Source organism: Diceros bicornis, chromosome 10, assembly GCF_020826845.1.
Source record: "Diceros bicornis minor isolate mBicDic1 chromosome 10, mDicBic1.mat.cur, whole genome shotgun sequence".
NCBI lineage: Eukaryota > Metazoa > Chordata > Mammalia > Perissodactyla > Rhinocerotidae > Diceros > Diceros bicornis.
Genome location: NC_080749.1, coordinates 42844694 through 42863414, shown reverse-complemented (window position 1 = coordinate 42863414; position 18721 = coordinate 42844694). Strand labels below are relative to the sequence as shown.

The 18721-nt window shown below is 38.7% G+C and overlaps 1 protein-coding gene across 7 annotated transcripts in view; it reads left to right on the top strand.

Annotated features, from left to right (window-relative positions):
• Positions 1-18047, top strand: part of RBMS1 (RNA binding motif single stranded interacting protein 1) — a 206807-nt gene extending 188760 nt beyond the window's left edge. For 4 of the 7 annotated variants that reach the window (XM_058549078.1, XM_058549077.1, XM_058549081.1 and 1 more), the window contains exons 7-15: positions 3772-3887; positions 4951-5000; positions 5127-5220; positions 7709-7756; positions 8654-8704; positions 11921-12031; positions 13162-13242; positions 14566-14650; positions 15420-18047. In XM_058549078.1, the coding sequence (XP_058405061.1) occupies positions 3772-3887; positions 4951-5000; positions 5127-5220; positions 7709-7756; positions 8654-8704; positions 11921-12031; positions 13162-13242; positions 14566-14643 (629 nt within the window). In that variant the 3' untranslated portion in view covers positions 14644-14650; positions 15420-18047. The remainder of the gene's footprint in view (positions 1-3771; positions 3888-4950; positions 5001-5126; positions 5221-7708; positions 7757-8653; positions 8705-11920; positions 12032-13161; positions 13243-14565; positions 14651-15419) is intronic. The other 3 variants (XM_058549080.1, XM_058549083.1, XM_058549082.1) reach the window with 3 other exon arrangements.
• The last annotated feature ends 674 nt before the right edge of the window (positions 18048-18721 follow it).

The window sequence follows — 18721 nt, the reverse complement described above, 5'->3', positions numbered from 1 at the left end:
ACTAGTATTCATGGCCTGCCTTTTCTGCATGTCAGTACCTCCCTTCTAAAAAAAACAATCAAGGAAGTCACTTGAAGGGTCTGTTCTGTAGAACAATGTGACATCACATAGAGTGTCCCAATCTTCAACCTAGAACCTGTGTATTAGGCTCCAAAACACAAACTAGAGACTATTCCCTGGTTTGGAATAAGCCACAGGATATACCGGTCAAGTAAGGGTCTCTCTTTTTGAAACAAGCACACACGCACTTAAAACCAAGTGGGCCATGGCACAGATCTGGGTGTGTGTGTTTGTTTTTCTGTTCAGAAATCTAACTGAAATCATCTAACCCCCCTTGCTCAGCTTAGTGGTAGCATAAATGTCTAAAAGAAATCTTCGTGTAGTTGCTTTCCTGGAGCACATGGTGCAATCAATATTGGTGATAAATAAGAAATCAAGAACTTATAGGGATAAGCTGTTTCTCATGATGTCATCCGATTACATAGAGCAGCAACTATAAAAGAAATATGCTGTTCCTGTATCAGAAGTATTTCACTTCTGGGTGGCATTTTTATTAAAAACAGTGCTCTGGGGCCAGCCCCGTGGCCTAATGGTTAAGTTCAACACGCTCCCCTTTGGTGGCCTGGGTTTGGTTCCTGGGCACAGACCTACACCACTCATAGGCGGCCATGCTGTGGCAGCGACCCACATACAAAATAGAGGAGGCTTGGCACAGATGTTAGCTCAGGGCAACTCTTTCTCAGGAAAAAAAAAAAAACAGTGCTCTGTACCATAAATGGGTAAATGGGTTTTCATAAGATTGGGTGCACTCTTGTCCCCATTAGACTGCAATCCCTATGAAGTAAAACCCTGTTTTATCCACCACTATATCCCTAGTTCTTAACAATGTACCTGCACATAGTAGGTGCTCAATAAAAATTTCAACTGCTAAATAGAGCAAAGGGAATTTTAATACAAGAAGGAAGCTGTTAGAATTTTATATCATTTCACAGGGAATACTGGGGCACCCCCATTTCCCTGAAACAAGGAGCCAACAACTATTTTAAAAATGTGTGGTTTCTACTGGTTATAATTCTTGTTTTAAAATAAGAAATTTGTTTTCCTGAGATAGGAGACACCTGCCAGCGTACAAACTGTTTTAGCTACTTACCGTTTTGCTTTTAGAGGGAGAAAAATATCTTAATGACAGCACAAAATCATGTAGTAAATATAAGTGGTTTTTTGAAAGATTCAGCTACATCCAGTTCCATTTGTTTCATTTTAAATGATATATTTGCAAACATCTCGTTGCTCGCTTGATGTTTACCTCATCATTATCTGTTTTTAGCAGGCTTTTTTGTTGCCTGAGATTGCTTTTTCTTCAACAGAGCGTAGTCTAGATGAGTGAAATGTACTGGAAACTCCTTACCACAGATATAGGGACGCTTGGCCTTTCAGCGAGTGTGGAGCTTCAGCGCTCGCTGGGAATTGCCACCTCACTGCTTCATTCATACCTGCCTGTAGTGAACTTCTGGAATGCACCCAACCTGGTCATCTTCTTTCTCTGGAAGAAATGGTGCTCATGCAGGAAAATGGTCCTTCGCATTACTCACTGTGTCAAGTAAACTGTTTTTTTAAAATAAAGTTAAATTTCAGTCTAGGAGCTAGTCTTTATAAGGCCTCTAGATTAAAGTCTGTCCTCCAAGTGAGGTCCCACAAAGTGCCAGCACCAGAGTTTATTATACTCTCTTGCCCTATGAAGTTATGGGAGGCAAAATCCTAAAACCTCAGATGTTGTTGGAGAAAACATTCGATGCCACAAGGGCCTTTCTACATCTGCAGAGAGTGAGATCTTTGCTTCTCTTTGTCTGAGTTTCTTATTTGTCTTTAGAAGTCAAAGTGAGGCATCCCCAGCCACAGCAGACACACACTCTCCTTACTCTTAGGAGGGTTTGCCCTTGATCCCCTCCTTCTATGTGAGTGCTGTATTCTCTCAGCCCTAATTTCCATCTCTCCCTAAATGGCCCAGTTGTAGAATTAAAAGCATCAGTGATTAGAACGCTCTCTTGCTTCATTGCATCCATTTACTTTACCTTCTGTGATCGTTGGTGAAGGTAGAAATTTCCCAAAATCAATACTTTTTTTTTTGGAAAGATAAAGAGTGTAGTTCATCTACAGTCTAGGATTTAGCCCCCATCCATCTTGCGACACAACCCAGTTTGCCTTTCCGTGTTCAGGAAAGCCTGGGAGTGGAGTCAGAAGGTAAACAAAGGCCCCCTTTGTGAAAGGTAAGGCCCAGACTTTCTGGTGTTCTCACCAGCCCCTCACAGTTTTGCTCTCACCTCCTCATACTGTAGTGCACTTGCTGTTCAGAAGTGAGCACCCGTTCCAGCTGTCCCTCTGGAGCGGTTCACGCCAGGGAGAGGAGAAAGGAGCGCCAGACAACAGCCTACACAGCTCGCCGAGAAGGAATTACAGTTGGGTTTTATGTTGTGTTTTGTTTTTTGGCAGAGAAGTGTTGAGAGGCACTATTGCTTCCACCCTGTCATTAGTGGGTGGGTAATAGTGATATAAAATAAGAGATGAATTAGGATAATAAGGGGCAAAGGAGAAAGGAGTAAATTTTCCACAAGTAATATTTTTCCCTTCATGGTTATTTAACTTTGAAACAGAACTTGAAAGTAGTAATCACAGTTCTACAGTAGACAAAGGACGGATTGTGAGAACCAGACAGGAAGGTGTGATTGGCTTTATTACATTAACTAGAAACATACAAAAACATGCACCCCTTTCAGGAATACACTGCTATTTCCGTTATGAAACGCCAAGGAAAAGTCATGGGTGGCCTACTATGGTTTGCCTTTTTGTTTGTTTGTTATTAATTTTTCTTTTTTTTTTAACTAATGAATATGTATCCCTGTAAAATAGTTTCAGCATCTTTTGCTTTTCTATGTTAGTTTCTTGAGTTGTTCGTTGGATCATTTTATGATGTGGATATACGGTAAAGCAACACCAAGTGGGATGGTAAATGGCTCAGAAAAGCCTTTAAATAGAGTGGGCAGGTGTTTTCAGCTTTCTCACAACAGCTATCTTCAATGCTGTATCCCAAAGATAAACAGATAGTATTCATTCATTGATTCAACGAAGATGTAATAAGCGCCTACAGCATGCCAGACACTTAGGCACTGGAGATACAATGATGAACAAAACAAATGTGCCTGCCCCCATGGGGCTTACACTCTGGAGGGGAGACAGACACCAAACAGATTACCACACTCGCAAATTGTTCTGAATGCTGTGAATAAAAATATGGTGTGAGCAGTATAAAGGGGAACTTGTTTTCTACCCAGGGAAGTGAAGGCCTCTCTGAGGAATGACAATGGGAAGCTATGAGAGCATTTTTAAGTTGGGAGAGGAGAGGCTGACACAATCCTTTTTACATTTGAAGATTTACAGAGGTGGAATCAGAGAGAGCCCAGAATGAAAAGAAGTGGATCTGCACTTAAAGTGCGGAAGTGAATCAAAAGATTCCTTTCCTTTGCTTCCTCAGAATAGCTCTTTAAAGGTTTTTATTACTCTCTGGTTTGAAAATAATAACTAATATATTTTCTGTACTGTATTTTTCACCAGTGGATGACCGTACAGGGGTCTGAGTAAGCTTTGCCTTAAAACGTTCTATCACTTCCCTTATAGCAGTAACACTGCTCCTGTTAAAAAAGAAATTCAGTTCCGTTTTGTCATCTGTACACACACATGATTTTGGTTTCATGTTATTTCTCCCTATTTATTCAGCTCCTACAGAACCTTTATTGTGTAAGTTTGCGGATGGAGGACAGAAGAAAAGACAGAACCCAAACAAATACATCCCTAATGGAAGACCATGGCATAGAGAAGGAGAGGTGAGACTTGTAAGTCCTTTCCTGAAACTTTAGTGCGGGTGTCTGATCATGAAGGCCTACATGAATGGTGCCAGATTTAAAACTTTATAGTCCAGATAATGTCAGATTAAAACTCTTCCCAGTGGATATGGTGCTAGGAGAGTGACGATTCTCTAGACAGACAGATAGACGTAAAAACAGCTATGTTTACCAGTTAACGACATATAAAGTAAAAGAGCATTTTACATTGCTGTAAGAAATGCACATGTGTTTTTGTTTTTTGGTATGTCATGGTTTCTTAGATTTACGTTTATAATTATTCAGAAATCATGCTAAATAACATTATTAAAATAATTAGTATATTTGTTGTTGAGTTTTTTTGTCTAATTCTTTAGAATAATGTTTTGTTTTGTTTTTTAAAAAAAAAAAACAAAAAACTCAGGGCCAGCCTGGTGGCGTAGCAGTAAGTCCGCACACTCTACTTTGGCGGCCCGCGGTTCCCAGGTTCAGATTCTGGGAGCAGACCCACGCATTACTTGTCAAGCCATGCTGTGGCAGAGTCCCATATAAAGTAGAGGAAGATGGGAATGGATGTTAGCCCAGGGCCAATCTTCCTCACCAAAAAAAAAAAGAAAAGAAAAAAAGCTCAATTTCATAATAAAGATGTTAGACCTCCATTTCCTCATATTTATTTCCAATGAATTTCTTTTTTTCTAAAGTCACATACTAGTGCAAGAATGTCTAGGGAACTGCTGTCTAGTAGAAACATTCTAGAATCTGCAATGCCCAGTGATAACCACTAGCCACATGTGGCTGTTTGAGCACTTGAAATGTGGCAAGTATGCTGGAGGGACTCAATTTTTCTTTTCATTTTAAATAGCTGCATGTGGCCAATGGCTACCATGTGGGACAGTGCAGATCTAGAGCTTAATTGTCATATTGAGTTTATAATTATGTATGTCTGACAGAAACTCTCAATTTTATCAAATGCTACTAAACTATCACTGTTTGATGTCGCCATGACTCTAAGAAAGGGAATGTTTAAATCATGCCTTTGCAGATGAATGTTTCTATTTCTTTCTCTTTCCCATAGGCTGGAATGACACTTACTTATGACCCAACCACAGCTGCTATACAGAACGGGTATGTCATTAAGATAAATACATAATGGCTTGAGGGAAAATGTGAAGGTGGAAAATAGCAGACATTTGTTCCATGAATTGTTCTGTTTAAAGGATTACTTACTAAAGGCTTTTGTGTTTGTTCTAGATTTTATCCTTCACCATACAGTATTGCTACAAACCGAATGATCACTCAAACTTCTATTACACCCTATATTGCGTCTCCTGTATCTGCCTACCAGGTTTGTACCTTTAGGATTCATCAAGAGTGTGACAACTTGCTGACCACGAATCATTGCTACCTTTTTATGTGTCTTAAAGTTTTGAAGATTTATAATGAAATTTAAGTCAGATGTTATGTAACTTGGATACCCAATTTAGAAGGAGCTGCTTGTTATTTGAGAGCGATTTACTTTTACATATAGGAGAACGTAAAACAAGGGGAAATGGTTGTCAGTTGTCAGTCCTTGAAATCAGAGCATTTTAGAATTGGGATGAACCCGAATACTTCCTCCACAACAGGGCCTGCCGTGGACCCTGTGTGTCCCAGAAATTGAAGCTTAAGGAGAATTGCCATTAGGTAAAATACAGGAGAGGTGTGCACCTACCTTTGTTTATTCGTCAGCAGGAACTGACAAAAGAGCAAGGAAACAAGCTAATAAATAAAGATGTGTCTCTATTAGATAACATTAAATGAGCTGTGCCATGAGATTGGAGGCCGAAAAAAAAAGGGGAGGGGGGAGGTGACTCCCTGTTTAGGTTATTTTGTGAAGAGGCCTTACCTTAAAATAAATTCCCAACTTAGAACCAAGATCTCATTAAGCACCTTGTTATAATATTGATTTGGTTTTATTGCAGGGTTAGCTCCTATTCTCCATGAACCCAGTGGTGTACATGCATTTCTCCTCCTTTATCAGAGTGCGTCTAACAGGCTTACTGCCTTGGCCCAGACAGGAACTTCATAACGGAGTTCAGTTGTAGACATGTGGGAATACAGTTCTCTTTTGTTGACTGTTGAGATCATGTGTGACTAAACTAAACTTTTGTGTATTCTTGTTTTTAAAACAATTGAATTAGATGTTGTAGCCCTGATTTCTGGGGTTAGAGGACTGCAATATCTAATAACTGTGTTATTTTACCTCTGTAAGCCTCAGTTTCCTCATCTTTAAAATGGGGATAATAATAGTTTCTATTTCATAGGCTTCTTACAAGAACTAAATGAGACTGTGTAAATAGCTCAGCACAGTACCTGGCATATCATTAGCTCTCAATAAATGTTAGCTCTGACTATCATCATTAATATGCAGGATTAGCAGGCTGTTAAGAGTATATTCCTTATACTTTTTTAAAATAATGGATTGGTCAGCATAAACAATATCATAAAGGTGGTTCTGTCTAAAACATAAAAGTAGCTTTGAATAACAAAGAAAAGTGATTAAATGCACTAAAACTAAAGTTTGCAAGTAGCGTTCAGAGCTTCCCTCAGCTTTTAGGTTCTTTTCTCTTCCTTTCCCTGAGTTGTCACTTATTTTCTTTTCTCTTAGCTCTCTGATTGTTATGTTACTTATGCTGGTGCTTCAATCTGCTGGACATAGTATTCACTCACTTAATGCCTCTTTAATTATTTTGGACTTCAGATTTCTGTTTTCCTTGCCTGTATAAGCCTCAGTGTGATCTGCTGTGGTGCATTTTCTCTAATTAACAATTCCTGTGTCTGATTTTGAAAGGTAGTCTTTCTTAACTATCTGAACTTGGAAACCTCTGCCATTTATGTATATTACTAAAACATAGAGACATGTAAGCTTATTCTCAGGCAAATGAAAGATTGTGCATATTAATTTGAATGTATGCTGCTACAGATATTACAGCTATTAATGCATCTCCCCACCACCTCTTTTCCCCTCTTTACTATAAAAATGATGAGTGTTTTGGCCACAGAATTGTTTCATAGAATAAAAAAATTGGGAGACCAGTGTTGGTAATAGATTTGACATACCTACCTGGAAACAGTATTTCATTTCAAAGCCTGATTTCTTCTCCTGAGCATTCTGTGTTTCCCTAACATACATATGGAATTTCATTCCATTGGCCTGACACTCAGTGCCATAACTTCTAAGGCTGATTCTTAACCCCATAAATTTAGGGACCCAGTAGGGTCAGTGGATGAGCTTGAAGTGGTCTGTGATTCCCCTAAATTGGTTGCAAAATGTGGCTTGTGTATATGCAATTAGTTGGGGGAAAAGGTGTATTTCTTTCATCAGGTTTTCAAAGGGATCATGACCCAAAAGAGGGTAAAGAACCAATGGTTAAGAGTTCATAGAACATAGATTATTATTCCCATTTTACAGTTAGGGAAAATTGAGGACTAGAAATTGACAGCAGCTGATTTGCTGCTTAAGAAAGAAAATTGGATTAGATGTCATAGCTCCCTAACCTCATAATGCTGTAAGCTATTAGATTATTAAGACCACTGAAGCATACAAGAAATGGGAGCCTCTGGCCCAAATTGAGGTCTATAGGGAGCTGCTCGCCTCCCCATGATTTATTCAGTGAAGGCCTTGCACTCATGTTGGAGTGGGCCTTTCTCCACTAAACCACCATATGCTTATACAATTGGATTTGAGAAATTGGCATCTGCAAGAAACCACCAATACCCCGATGGGGAAAGGCTGCAGTCCAGATAACTGAAATGTTAACAAGGCAGAAGCACTTAACTTTGGTCTGCCTTAGGTGGCAAAGGAAACCAGAGAAAACAAGTATCGGGGCTCTGCTATCAAGGTAAATCACAATACATTCTTCCCCCATGACTCTTCCCCATATCCTTTCTATAGAACCTCTGAAGTTAACAGTAGGGGATAACATACAAGAGGGGTTTGTTGTTAAAAATTAGAGACTGAAAGTTATTTTAAAAATTACATGGTCTCAGGAAAGCTCTGGGTATCAAGAAATGGACCGATATTTTTTTGTCTTGAGTGGCAGACTGCACGTGCTTTCTTTCCTGCCATGGAACCTGACTCTCACGTCTTATTTCTCAGTCCAGAGGGTCTACTGTGTGGATGCCCTTTTGACTGTAGATGTCAGGATTTAGTTACTGAAGTTTAATTTCCTAAATCTCAATTTCAGGTTTTTATTTTCCATACTAACTAGAAGTTGTTAACCACCAGACAAGATTTCTGAAACCTAATGTCCTGGATATCAAAGAAGAATTGAATTTGGTTGTTTTTTTAAAAGAAGCACATACTTTAAGGATTAGTTTCTGATAAGATGTGCTGAAATTAATTCTCATTCATCTGTATTCCTAAAGCACCTAGTTCATACCTTGATTATAACACTTTTCACTATTTATTTGAGTTGGTGTCTTGTTTATCTGCCTTGCTTAGACAGTAAATTTCTTGAGGGTGGGTCCCGTGTCTTATTGGTCTTTTTCTCTTTGCTGTCTGATACTCAGTAAATACTTCTTGAGTGGGCAAATGGAACTTGGTTTTAAATAATCATTTCATCCTATTCAGAGTGACCAGTTTGCCAAGAACTCTACCTACCTTAATCTGTTTAATCACTGATAGTATTGTTTCCTTATTTTCTTTCTGTAGATTTTAACATGATTAAAAGAGTTCTAGAGAAATAGGTAGCCTTCCAATGGAAATCAATGTTTCTTTCAAAATCCTCCTTTTCCAGGTGCAAAGTCCTTCTTGGATGCAACCTCAACCATATATCCTACAGCACCCTGTAAGTTTTTCATCTTAATGGCTTTGTGGTTTGCAAGTAAGCTATGTATACATTAAAACTATTCTCTGGGTTAAAACTATTTGCCAAAGATGGTATGGGATTTGGGAAATTTTAAGCATGGAATATGAGAATGTACAAGTTCATTATAAAACTTCCCTTCACCCTTGTCTTAAAACAAATTGGTAGTTAACATTTAAGTTAAATTTGCAATCTGTAAGAACTTAAAATACATCGTATTTGAGGCAGGGCACCATTTTCTTCCTCGTACCAGTTCTGTAGGAGATCATTCAATTGAGTTTTTAAATTTTAAAGTTTTTAAATTGCTAAATTTTTAACAGTACATAGGATGAAACAGCTCTCATTTTTCATATTCTGTTTAATGCCAATATAAAGTAGCGTTCAAAATTGAGCTAGAGGGCCGGCCGGGTGGCATAGTGTTAAGTTCACGCGCTCCACTTCGGTGGCCTGGGGTTCTCAGGTTTGGGTCCTGGGTGTGAACTGATGCACCACTCATCAAGCCATGCTGTGTCAGGCGTCCCACATAAAGTAGAGGAAAAATGGGCACGGATGTTAGCCCAGGGCCAATCTTCTTCAGCAAAAAGAGGAGGATTGGTAGCGGATGTTAGCTCAGGGCTAATCTTCCTCACACACACACACACACACACAAAAATTGAGCGAGAGATTTTCATCAGTGTAAGCCTCTCTGTGAAAATTATAGATACCAAAGTAGTAACACCTTCTTTGGTAAATAATAAATGTGATTTCTTGAGTGATATGAGCATTTGTTATACTTATGTATGTATTACATTTTTTTAATTGAATGAGTTACACTTCACCTATTAGATAGTATATTTAATGTGTTTTTCGAAGATACATAAAATCCAGTTTGTTGAATTAAAACATAGATTTAAAAGTTGATAAATAAAGGTGGAGAATGAAATCACAAAAAAAAGTTAAGAATGCCCAACACAGTGACCTGCATATTTGCCATGAGAGGGCCACAAATTTGGCCCTAAGCTTTCTAGTAACTAATGCAAAATGGGAATCTTGATAAGCAATACAGTTCACAGTACTTATAAGATAAAAACAGATCCATTGCTGAGGAAAAGCACACAATTCTTGGCCTCAAAATGAGATGGGAATTTCTCTCAGGACACCTCTTCAAGAGGACGCTGCACAGTATAAGACCGTGTGTATGAAACAGCACCCCAGGGACGAGTTCTGAACAGGAAGTTGCTGAGATGACTTTGAAGAAGCAGATAAACATGTTTAGTTGATAACACAGAAGAGCTCTCTGATGATGTCTGTGTGTATGTCATGTGTCTGTATAAAACATACACACGTATGTCTCTACATGCACGCATACCTATGCACATGTACATCCACAAACCCACACATACTTACACATGTATACATATTGACACCCACAAATCCACACGTACACAAATGCCCATGTCAATCTGTGTCCCTAGTACTTTGTGCTGTCCTGTGTTGGAATGCTGGAAGTCAACTCACTTTTCATTTAGGGTCTTCCTAGTACAGTAGCTGCTATAGATGAAGGAAAAAAGGAGTAGGAAAATCCTTCAGCATATTCTGGGCTTCTGAGTCGTTTCCATGTCACCACACACTTTTTGATGATGCACATTAAAAATTTTCTTAAGAAGTGTATTAACAAACCATTTCTGACACACGTCTATATGGTTGGTTTTTTTTTCTTCTGGCAACTTTTAGACAAAAAGGCTGCACATTTCTCAGTTGAACTTCTCCAAGGAGACCATAGTGTGTATGCAGAAGGTTCCTATCTGAGGACTCATTCTCTTTCCCTATGAGTTAGACTGCCTGCAACCAGAATTAAAGGGCCTACACATCAATCTCTGCCCTCAATTGTGTATCTGATTATCACTAAATAACAGTGTATTTAAGGGATAAGTCAGGTCCAGTGATATCAAAAACATAACATTAATATTTGTAGGGTGTGTTGGAATAATTGCATTCTCAGGTAACTGGGTGGTGGCAAAAGTGAGAGAAATTGTATAATCCATAAGAATATTATATAGGATAAATGAGAGAAAATACAAAAATCCAGAAATAGAATTAATTAAATTTGGGTTTATACAATCAATGTGCTGTTACGTAATCGTTAAAAATGATAATGACACCTATGGAGTAAGTTAGGTAAATATTTAATAGGATATTTAAGTTAAAAGCAAAACCCAGGATATGAAATTATGTGCCCTGGTTGCAACTCTATAAAAACACACTGAGGCTAGAATCTGGGCAGTAGTACCCTGACAGCGCTGACAGTGATATATGAGAGAGAGGCTGGGTTATGGCAATGTTTTTCACCCCTCCTCTCTGTTTTTTTAACTATATTTAATTTTATTTTTAATGACCAGAATTTTTTCAAATGAAATCAATCTGAAATTGGGTTATGAAATCATATCTGAATCTGCTTTCCTGGCACCAAATTTTAGTTGAAAGTTCTGAGAAAAACTGAGTGAGTGAAGAATGTGATCTTGATCCTAACAGCCTGATCTTGAATCAAATCACTATCTGTGTAATACATTTTTTTTTTTTTTTTTTTTTTTTTTTTTGTGAGGAGATCAGCCCTGAGCTAACATCCGCCAATCCTCCTCTTTTTTTGCTGAGGAAGACGGCCCTGGGCTAACATCGGTGCCTATCTTCCTCCACTTTATATGGGACGCCGCCACAGCATGGCTTACCAAGCAGTGCGTCGGTGCGCGCCCGGGATCCGAACCAGCGAACCCCGGGCCGCCGCAGCGGAGCGCACGCACTTAACCGCTTGCGCCACCGGGCCGGCCCCCTGTGTAATACATTTTTAAACATACACTGTATTTAATATATTCAGTATAAAAAGAAAGAGTTTTGTAACCCTAGTCAGCCAAAAACAGTTTGCGTTTCCTATTACAGTTCTTCCTGCTGGACTAGCTTGCGTTACAGCTAAGTGAAGGAAAAGGGAAAGGTGTTTATTACAGGAATTTCTATGAAGTCATTGGTCTCTAAAAAGTCCCAGGAAGCACAATCTAGAAGATTTTTGGGAAATTGTTTGTGATACCATTGGCAAGTTTGAGAGGAGGTTATTTTAGCTTCACATTCCTCAACAAACTAAGACATTTCCTTTGCAAAAGGTGATTACAGAGTCTTAACTCCCTCCCTCAGTTTGTCTCACAATTGTTCTTGTCTCTGACTCTCCAGGGTGCCGTGTTAACTCCCTCGATGGAGCACACCATGTCACTACAGCCTGCGTCTATGATCAGCCCTCTGGCCCAGCAGATGAGTCACCTGTCACTAGGCAGCACCGGAACAGTAGGTGGCAAATTAATATCATGTGTCTTGGCAAACAGAGGGTAAATTAATGCAGCCTATGTCTTACACATCAGTTACAGGCTCTATGATGTCAAAGATTATGTCTGATCCCCTCTCACCCACACATTGCCTTCTGCATAGTAAATACTCAGATATTTCTTAATTAATTGATGAACTAGAAGTCTGTTCTCTGGGTATCTCTCCTTTATTAGAATATAGCACCCATACATGACCACACCTAGCCCTAATAACTAGTGACATTGATTCACACGCAGACCTGGTCTCATGAAGCAAAAGATGAAGGTGATACATCGTGGTCAAGGCAGGAGATTTTTCCTCACTTTTTTTTTATGGAATTTGGGGGCACTGAATCACCATCTTAGTATCAACTTATTTCCCCAAAGTCCAGGGGACTCAGTTCGGTATTGAGGTTGAGATGACACCAGGTTAACTTCCAGGGTTGGTATGTGTAGTTTTAGATGGTGAGATGGCCAAAGGCTTTTAATTCAGTCCACGTCTATGGTGGCTTAAAAGAAAAGAGGGTAGTGAGTTTTCCCCGCTTACATTCAAAACCAGAAGCAGCTTCTTGGGAAGGCTAAACCAGGGCCCCACACATCCAGTGAGATCGACTGGCAAGCTCTCCTGCCTTTGGAAAAGGATGACTTCTGCGTCAGGAAAGCAAGAGTCTATTTCCTATTCCACAGTGACCTGTTAAAGATCTGAGAAATCATTTACCTCTTGGGTCGCCGCCTATGGAAACAACTCTAGATACTAGTTTAGGGGGCTGCTGGAAAATAATCAGGTCCTTTGAGGAGAGATCTTCTAAAATAACACATTGGTGACATTGAATTATTGAGGATGAGAAACCTTCATGATCTTCACCCAGGTGCTTCTTTGTTAGGAAATCCAAAGAGAGGTGGGATTTTCAGTTTGACAGATTCAAAAAGTAGAAAACATTCACTTTGCTTCCATATGACGTATTTATGTGCACAAATTAAACTGTGAGGTAGCCTGTTTAAATTTCTTCTTTGAGACTTCCAGATACTTGACATCCCATCTCAAAATTCCCCAAGGGCTCGGAATTCTGCATGGCTTGTCGTTGCCCATCCTGACCATCTTCTTCTTTTCAGTATATGCCTGCAACATCAGCTATGCAAGGGGCCTATTTGCCACAGTACACACACGTGCAGACGACAGCGGTTCCTGTTGAGGTTGGTACAGACCATCCAATGGCCATTCTGGCAATGAGTAGCTTCAGAAATGGGTAAATTAGATAGAACTCAAAAAAAAATATCAATCAAAAGTCCAACATTTGCATAAAGAGTTGAGTTTAGAAGGGAGTATATACCTAGAGTTATTTTCAACTATGAAATATAATTCTCTGCATACAATTAGTGTAGCAACAGCCAAGCCACGCGTAAGACTCCCAGAAATATTTTCTAAGCTTGTAGCACATTTCATACCCCTTCAAGACTCTGTCTTGTCTCCTGTAAAATGATGCTTACAGGCAAATTAAGATAAAGCTGGAGTTTGGAATCCTAGTATCAAAGATTATATCAATAATAATAATTATAAAAAGAAATCAGTTATAATTAAGATGCTTGAAAAAACCGATGCTTCAGAACTGCAACAGGGATGGGAACAAACCATACCTGTTTTTATAGAGGTTGTTAGTATAGCCAAATAACTTTTAGTTCTTATTATGGAAGATACTGATATGATATTGATAGGGAAGAAGTCTGACATTTGAATTAAGATTGGACAGAAAGTATAGCGTTTTCCTGCAAAGTACTCTTAAAATTCCAAGGAAGTTCATCAACCCGATCAATCCCACTCGCTAGAGAGATCCCATAGGTTCCAATTCCAGAAGCAGCCCTCAGACTGTGGCTGGATTTGGGAGTGGTTCTTGTTTTGTTTTGTTTACTTCTGTTTGGTTTAAATTTGTGCAGTTATTGTCAACCACAGTTACCAGAACCCACAATCCCTTATCTATAGTTCTGAAACACACAAAAAAAATCCGAAAAAAATTCTCTTTGTAACTGCTTGAGCAAAAAACCGTTGTAACCTGTGGCCACACGCAGCCTGAACTAATGTCAGACAAAATCTTTACCCCATTTACTGTGCACAATCATATCTTTCAGTGTAGACCTGTTAATGTGTTTGATTATGAGGTATAGCCCTAGACCCCACAGAATATTCTGTGAATATTCACCATATAAATACCATATTTCAGATTCTAAAATCTGAAAATACTGAATTCCAAGTCATTCCTGGCCCCAGGGGATAAGAGATTGTTTGATACATTGTAGCTTGACATGAAGAGACAACTCATAAAAGTTGGGGTGGGAGGTTTCTTTGGGTCTGTCAGACATTTTAACTCCTTAGGGAAATAATTAACCCTGAGAGCTCTACATGGCATTAAGAAAATCACTTTTAAAGAGTGCTTGTTTGTAAGCTGTTGGACTCGGTCAGACCTGCATAGCAGAGTTCAGATTTCATTGCTCACGTGTCTCATCTGTTCTGCTTTGTTGTAGGAGGCGAGTGGCCAGCAGCAGGTGGCTGTGGAGACGTCTAATGACCATTCTCCATACACCTTTCAACCCAATAAGTAACTGTGAGGTATGAGGGGAAGGTCTCCTGGACTGTAGGGCTCAAGTCAGGGAAAGTCTATGATTCTTTTATCGAAATGGTACTTAAACTAACTCAGATTTAGTCACACTGCTCTAAACGTGGCCAAGCAATCCAGTGTTACTGAAATGTTAAAATCAGTGATTTTGTGGATTTGCAGATTGAATATTCTGTCCAAAAAGAATAGTGCCTTATATTGAAGTCAAATGTATATTTACTCTCTCCCTCCCTAACCCTCGTAAAAAATTCTGTAACATATCAGAGAACACCAGCTACCCAATGTGTTCTACAATACGTGTAGCCTACATTTATATTGCTTTAATGCTCACAAACTGAAGGAAATATAGCATAAGATGTTGCCTAATCCAGCATTACAAGATTAGCAATATCTTGACTATGAGTTTAATGTCAGTATCCTTAGATTGAGAGATTGTTTTCCCAGCTCTCACGTGGACCACAAGTCTCAAAACTTTTCACTTTACCATGCCAATTGCAGTAAAATAGCTGTGTGGAACTGAGAACACCTGGGTTTCTGGATTGCTCTGGCAAATGTATGTTGCAGATCCCACATTTGAAAGGTGGATTTGAGGCATAGAAAGCAACCCTCAGTTCCAGAGTTTGCATTTGTTGGTCTACCACCAGAGATGAGCAAAGCCTTTTTCAAACACATATATCTTTAAAACAAGAAAGCAATTACAAAGCTCTGTGATGTATTATACCAAGTGTACAAAAGCATTTGTGTTTTATTTTTCTCTTCCAGATGTACAGAAGGGTGTTCTTACATGAAGAAGGGTGTGAAGGCTGAACAATCATGGATTTTTCTGATCAATTGTGCTTTAGGAAATTATTGACAGTTTTGCACAGGTTCTTGAAAACGTTATTTATAATGAAATCAACTAAAACTATTTTTGCTATAAGTTCTATAAGGTGCATAAAACCCTTAAATTCATCTAGTAGCTGTTCCCCTGAACAGGTTTATTTTAGTAAAAAAAAAAAAACAAAAAACAAAAACAAAACAAAAGATTTTTATCAAATGTTATGATGCAAAAAAAAGGAAAAAAAAAAAGAAAAAAAGGAAAAGAAAAAAAAAAGAAAAGAAAACTTCAATTTTCTGGGTATGCACAAAGACCATGAAGACTTATCCAAGTGCATGACCGGATTTTTGTGGTTCTGTTCATTTTGTGTTGAATTTGTGTTTTTTTCAGCTGTATGAAATGGGCTTTCTGAAGTTTCAATAGTCCGACTTCACCCACCGTGTTCTCTGCTTGCAGTGCGAGTGTTGCTGTAATTCAGTGTTGCCGTCAGCGTCTCTTTTCTTAGCTTTCCGTTTTTCTTTCAACTTAGTGTGAAGTGTCTTATCCTTTTCTATGAATTCCAATTTGCCTTAACTCTTTTGATGCTGTAGCTGTTTCAGTAAAAGTTAGTTCAAACTAATGTAGAACGCTTTGACCAAATGAGCTGGTCTATTATGCCTTGTAAAACAGCAGCATAGGGCTTTTAAAAGGTAGTCAATAAAAGTTGCTGAAATTTTGGCTTTTTAAAATATGTAGTAGGTGTTTTTAATGATTTTTCACATAATGTGTAAGGTAGTGAAATGCAGGAAGGGAAAAATGTTTTGTGTGAAACACATTTTCTGACTGGGGAACTTTTCATAGGGTAAATCGTTTGTAAGGCTGTACGCCAACAGTTTCCTCTGATAGTTTTGACTGATTTAGGATATCTGCTGTATGATGCAATGTAAAGTCTTTTTTGCCTTTTTTCAGGAAAAAAAACTAACTTGATGTTCTAGATGTAGTGTAGGTAGCGTGGGGGCTAGGGGCGGGGGGGCGGGGGAGGGGAGTCACCGAATGTTTCGTCCTTCCTTTATACTAATGCTAGTGCTTTAGAGTGAGACATGCCTGCGATCTGGCAAACCGAAAAATGTTGCTATTGCAACGAAATGGCAGAAGCTAAAAGTAAGGATTTATCTTCAAACATAGGCTGAGATATGAGTAGAAGCAGAACGATTGGCTACTAGCTCGCTCTCTCTATTCCGTAAATTCGAGAAATGAAAATGACTTGGCACTTTTAAAGGTAACTTCACCAAAGACCGAAGAGCCAGTAACCAGTAGCTCCAACTCGTCTCAGTGTCGCATCTTCTGTGCTCTTTATTTTTGCCGGACCAGTTTGCGGTTAGGAGAATGTGCCTTTTTTGTACCTTCGCATTTAGGTTTTATAATTTTAACTGATGTATGGACACACACAAACAAACAAAAGCATGAAGGAAGATTTGGATCCAAGCAGTGCCACACTTTACATCATCACTACAAGTGTTAAGTGTAAAGAAAAACCAATTTTGAAACTATGAAATTCCTGAGTCATAAATACACAGTTATTTCTACTTTAGTACATATAAGATAATTCACTGTTATTAAAGCTCTTTTATTAAGACAATTGCATACGTTTGAAAAGCAATGGTAAATTAAGTTGTCTTCCAAAACTGTGTACTTGTCTGGTCAACTGTGTGTGATCAGTTATCTACCTCAGAGTCTATTTTCTTTTGTGCTGGGACAGGTTGCTGGCCCTCCCTGTTTCCACAGACCAAATCCTCCTAGCTCAGGAGCTAGGGCTAACAGTTATTTCTTTCGAGTATTTTTTAGTTCTTAAATTTTATGCTTGTATTTGATTATAGATGTCAGTGACATTTCATAGTTTCAAAAGTCCTTGCTGCTCTGAGAAGTGTAGATTCTAGTGAAAATTACATAGTCATAAGAGAAATGTGTTTTTGTTTTTGTTTTTGTTTCCTTTTTTAAAGTTGTGGTATTATTGGTTCTATGCTCCCTGGAATATTACTGCTTTGTGACAGTCCAGACTGAACGCAGCACCCTCCTTGTACCTAGTACATTTATAAACCTGGGTCTCTCACTACTTGATATTTTTGCATTAGTTAAGACAGAAATTTGATAGCTCAGTTAGAGGGGAGGGGAAGTCTGCTGCTAGAAATGTCTGAACTAAGTGCCATACTCGTCTGGGTAAGATTTGGGAAACATAACCTCTGTACATAAAAAAAAAAAAAAATCAGTTAAACATCACATAGTAGACAGCCATTAAATTATAAAAAAAAATTAATTTATGAAGAAAGACCTTTTGTACAGATTGAAAAAAAAAGATTTTCATAGAGATATCTATATGATCAAGAGAGTTAATTTTTTATTTTTGTTTTACTAGTGCCACAAACTTGCCAGTGGTAACTTATTTGTCCGGTTCAAGATAACTCTGTAGTTTTCTTTCCTAGGATTTGTTGTTAAACGCCAAAAGACATTTTTGAACTGTACATTTGATCAGATTGTTAGCTTTTTCTGTTTTATTTCTTTTGAGAACCTTTGAATAAAAAACATCTGAAATTTTATTTTCCCTGTCAATTTCTTTTAAGTAGAGTATATCAGAATTTCATTTCTGATCTCTTTCTTCAGCTCAATAGATTGGTTTGAAAGTGACTTGAAAATTATTTCAGATTCATTGTGTACTCAAAATACATTTCCTTGAAAAGAATTGGAAAAACCTGCCCACCCTCTTCTTTCTGGTTATTTAAATCTGTGTACAGGGACCAGAGACATCAGCCATCAGCTCAGCACATTTCATCTCAGCAAAAGTCTGCCTTTGGTCTGTTCTTAAAGACCAAGGGCAGGACCCCTCTGCTTCCTCCTTCCTTACTGCTGTCCTATGACTGTGGCACTATTTGTCATTGCCCAGCAAGAAGGACAAAATAAAAACAGTGTCCCATCTCTGGTAAGCAAGCACGCGGGTAAGGATTTCAAGATGACCTTCTCCGTGCCTTGATGACCAAGGGCCTCCTTTAGGGACCTCATGTGGCTGCTCCCAATAGGAGCCTCCAGTGCAGCATTCATGGAGGAGAGAGAACTGTCTTTCCCACACTCATGTGCTCTATGGGAGGCACTAAGTACAGGAAAGTGACTCCTTTTACCCAAGGCAGATTGAACCTTTTAGTGGAGCTGTACGGTATTCTTTTTCTGCTGCCCAATGGCTCTGTCATGGTGGTGAAAGGAATGGGCAAGAAAAATA